The sequence below is a fragment of the Arachis hypogaea genome, chromosome 13, assembly GCF_003086295.3.
Source record: "Arachis hypogaea cultivar Tifrunner chromosome 13, arahy.Tifrunner.gnm2.J5K5, whole genome shotgun sequence".
In the NCBI taxonomy this organism is placed as follows: domain Eukaryota; kingdom Viridiplantae; phylum Streptophyta; class Magnoliopsida; order Fabales; family Fabaceae; genus Arachis; species Arachis hypogaea.
In genome coordinates this window covers 16,504,711-16,509,281 of record NC_092048.1, presented here as the reverse complement: position 1 = coordinate 16,509,281, position 4,571 = coordinate 16,504,711, and the positions used below count along the sequence as shown (strand labels likewise).

The window sequence follows — 4,571 nt, the reverse complement described above, 5'->3', positions numbered from 1 at the left end:
CTTTGTTCGGTTGTTCGGTAGGACCAGAGGACCGAAGCCAGCTCGTCGGCCCATGCGCCTTTCTTGTTGTCTAAGCGCTTCTTGAGACCAAGCAGGATGACTTTGTTTGCGGACTCCACTTGTCCGTTTGTCTGGGGGTGTTCCACTGAGGAGAATTTCTGTTTTATTCCTAGGCCGGTGAGGAACTCCGTGAACTTCTTATCCGTGAACTGCGTCCCATTGTCCGAGATGACGACCTCTGGGATATCGAAACGGGTTATCACCTGTCTCCACATGAACTTCCTGCAATTGGAGGAAGATATGCTGGCCAGTGGCTCGGCCTCTATCCATTTGGTGTAGTAGTCGATGGCCACTATGAGATATTTGACTTGTCTTGGACCAACCGGGAAAGGTCCTAAAAGGTCAACTCCCCATTGGGCGAAAGGTCGTGTAGACGTCAGCAGGCTCAGCTCAGAAGCTGGGGCCTTGTGGAAGTTGGCATTTTGTTGACACTTTACGCATTTTCTAACAAATTCCCTGGAGTCTTTCATCATCGATGGCCAGTAATATCCAGCTCGGATGAGCTTCCTCGCCAGAGCTTTGCCCCCGATTTGGTGGCCGCAACATCCCTCGTGGACTTCTCTAAGTACATAGTCCGTTTGGTCGGGATGTAGGCACTTCAACAGGGGTTGGCTGAGCCCCTTTCTGAACAGTTGCCCTTGTATGATTGCGTATATGGCTGCCTCCCTTCTCAACGCTTTGGCCGCCTTCTCATCGTCAGGTAACTTGCCAAGTTCCAGGAAGTTCGTGACGGGGTCCATCCAGGAAGGGCTTGACTCCGTCAAATGAAGGGCGACGGTTGGTTCCTTCACCATGCCCTGGATGAGAGACCGGTTACCTGCTCCCGGCTTTGTGCTTGCAAGTTTGGACAGGAGGTCTGCCCGTGTGTTCCTTTCTCTCGGAACGTGTTGGACCGTGATCTCTTGGAATTCTCTTGCCAATTCTTTTACCTTTTCCAAATATTTTTGTAGAAGGGGGTCCCTGGCTTGATAGCTCCTGTTTACCTGCGAGGTGACGACTTGAGAGTCGCTGCATACCTCCAGCCTTGTTGCCCCGACTTCTCGAGCTAACGCCAGTCCCCCTAGGAGAGCTTCGTATTTCGCTTGATTGTTCGACACGGGAAACTCGAACTTGGTCGATTGCTCGTAAATGACTCCCGTCGGGCTTTCTAAAATGACCCCGGCTCCCCCGAACGTTTGGTTGGAGGCCCCGTCTACGTGGAGCTTCCACCGTGTGCCCGTTTCTTCGGGAGGATTGCCCGTTATCTCTACTAAGAAATCTGCCATTGCCTGTGCCTTGATTGTGTGACGAGGCTCATAGTGCAAGTCGTATTGGGATAGCTCAATGGCCCAGGTCATCATCCTTCCAGCCAAATCGGGTTTTTGGAGTACTTGACAGATCGCTTGATCCGTTCTGACGACTACACGGTGACGCTGGAAGTATTGCCTCAACCTTCGAGAGGAGGTTAGGAGTGTCAGCGCCAGTTTTTCTAGTTTGCTGTACCTCAGCTCTGCTCCTTGTAGGGCCTTGCTCATGAAGTAAATCGGTTGCTGAGCTTTCCCTTCTTCTCTTACGAGCACTGCTGCAAGTGCTTCCTCTGTTACTGCTAGGTAGAGGTAGAGTGGCTCTCCGGCTTTGGGCTTTCCGAGCACCGGAGGCGTCGCTAGGATTTCCTTGAAGTGGTTGAATGCTTCCTCGCAGGCTGGGGTCCATTCAAATGCTATCCCCTTTTTCATTAGGTTGAAGAAGGGCAGGGCTTTCGCTGCCGATGCGCCGAGGAAACGGGATAACGCCGTCAGCCTTCCTGCCAGCCGCTGGATGTCTTTGATGCAACCCAGGCTCTTTATCTGGAGAATCACTTGGCATTTCTCAGGGTTGGCCTCTACTCCTCTTTGGGTGATCATGAACCCCAGAAACTTCCCAGCTTCCATGGCAAAGGCGTACTTGAGTGGGTTGAGCCTCATGCCGTGCTACCGGAGGGAGGTGAACACGCCCCCTAGGTCTCTCAGGAGGTCGTCGGGACGTGCGGTTTTTGCGAGGATGTCGTCCACATAGACTTCTACTGTCTTGCCTATGAGCTCATTGAATATCTTGTTCATCAGTCTTTGGTACGTGGCGCCAGCGTTTTTTAGACCAAACGGCATCACCTTGTAACAATAGATCCCTCCTGGCGTTATGAACGCCGTTTTGTCCTCGTCGGGTCAGTGCATCGGTATCTGATTGTACCCAGAGTAGGCGTCCATGAAGCTCAGGTATTGGTACCCTGCTGCTGCGTCGACGGGTGCGTCAATGTTGGGCAGGGGGTAGCAATCCTTAGGACATGCCTTGTTGAGGTCGGAGTAGTCCACGCACATTCTCCACCTTCCACTGTGTTTTTTCACCAAAACCACGTTTGACAGCCAAGTCGAATAGTCCAGCTCTCGGATGAACCCTGCTTCAAGGAGGCTGGCCATCTGCCTGGCCACCTCTTCTGCCCTTTCTTGTGACATCTTTCTCCTCCTCTGAGCCACTGGCTTGGCCTCCGGCTTGACGGCCAGATGGTGTGACATGAGCTGGGGGTCTATCCCTGGCATATCGGCTGGTGTCCAGGCGAAGAGGTCGGCGTTGGCTCTGATCATCTTCATCAAAGGTTCTTTTAATTCATGGGGGAGGTTTCTGTTTATGAACGTGAATTTCTCGTCCCCATCGCCGACCCTAAATTTTTCCAAGTCCCCTTCTGGCTCGGGTCTGGGCTTGTCGTCTATCCTGGCATCCAGGTCGGCAAGGAAAACCCCGGATGCTTCTTTGGATTTTTTCCTAAGAGAGAGACTGGCGTGGTCGCAAGCGACTGCCGTTTCCAAGTCTCCTCTGATGGACCCTACGGATCCGTCATCGGTAACAAACTTCATTACGAGCAGTTTCGTGCTAATCGCTGCTCCGAGGTCATTGATGGTTTTTCCCCCCAGGATGATATTATAAGCAGTGGAATCTCGTAAGACAACAAAATCGGCCATTACCGTTCTTCGCCTCTGTCCTTGTCCAAGGGAGATCGGTAGTGAGATGATCCCATCTGGCTTGATGAAGTGATCGCCCAACCCTACCACACCGTGCTGGTGGGTCGCCAGGTCGGCATCACGCAGTCCTAAGGCGTCGAAGACGTTGCGAAACATGATGTTCAAGTCCGCCCCCGTGTCCACTAGGATCCGTTTGATGAGTCCGGTTCCGACTCTGGCCGTGATAACCATGGGGGGACTTTCCGGTACCTCATCGAACCATTGATCCTCAGGGCCGAAAGAGATGGATGGGTGTCCCCGGGAACTCTAGAAGATGAGGAGGAGACCGCCAGGACCTTGGCGTCTTTCTTCTGTGCTGATTTCGACCTCGGGGCGGAATTCCTTGCAGTTACTACATTCACTACCGTGAGACCGTTGTCGTCTCCCTCTGGTTCTTGACGTCGTCTTGTCGCCCTGGACCTGTCCTCACCCTCGTGATCCCGATTCCGTCTCCTCGATTCCCTTATGAGGTGGGAGAAGTCAGCCAGCTTTCCGTCCCTGATTGCTTGCTCCAGGGCATCCTTTAGGTCGAAGCAGTCTTGGGTCTTGTGCCCGTACCCCTTGTGATATTCGCAGTAGAGGCTTTTGTTTTCCCCCGTCCTATCCTTCAGAGGATGGGGCCTCGATAGTATCCCTTTCTCGGCTATCTGTTGGTAGACCTCCGTGATTGGTGCCGCGAGGGGGGTGTAGTTGGTGAATTTTCCGACTCGGGGAAATGGTTTTGTCGTCTTGCTCGAGCCGCCGTCCCTGGTGTGTTCCTTTTGTCTTTTTCCACCATCGTGGTGCCTGGTTTGGTTGTAGGGGGTTGCCGTTTATTGGCAGCCACGACCCGGCTGACCTCCTCGTCGTTGATATACTCCTTAGCCACGCACTGGATCTCCTGCATTGTCCAGACTAGCTTTGTGGTAAGGTGCTTCCTGAAGTCCTCATTCAGGAGCCCATTCGTCAAACATAAACTCGCCACCGAATCCGTCAAACCGTCGATTTCCAGGCACTCGTCGTTGAAACGATCCAAGTATTTTCTGGTCGGCTCCCCGGCTCTTTGGGTCACCCCTAGCAAATTGATCAGGTGCTTGGCTTTCGTGATCCTGGTTGTGAACTGAGCTAGGAAAGCATGGCTGATGTCAGAGAATTGGGTCACCGAGCCCTGCGGGAGGTTATTGAACCACCGTATTGCAGGTCCCGCCAGGGTGACCGGGAAGGCACGACACCTTACCTCATCTCCTACTCCTTCTAAGTTCATTATGGCCTCGAAGGCCGTTAGATGCTCCAGGGGGTCCTGCGTTCCATCATACCTCATGTCCGTTGGCTTGTCAAAATGTTTTGGCAGCCGGACCTCGAGTATGGAGTGGTGGAATGGGGTGGCCCCTATTATCACGGATTCCCGGGTATTCGTTCTCCCATCGTCGTTCTCCCGACGAGCGTCTTCGTCCCCCCGGTTCGTCGTACACCGCCTTTCACGTCTGGCGTAAATGACAGGGTCGTGATGTCTTCTTGCAC

At 53.3% G+C, this 4,571-nt stretch overlaps 1 protein-coding gene across 1 annotated transcript; it reads right to left on the bottom strand.

Moving 5' to 3' along the window:
- Positions 1 to 2,240: 2,240 nt before the first annotated feature.
- On the bottom strand, positions 2,241 to 3,188 carry LOC140177461 (uncharacterized). Its single transcript, XM_072210571.1, has one exon. The coding sequence runs from the start codon at positions 3,186 to 3,188 to the stop codon at positions 2,241 to 2,243; it is 948 nt and encodes a 315-aa protein (XP_072066672.1).
- Positions 3,189 to 4,571: the final 1,383 nt, after the last annotated feature.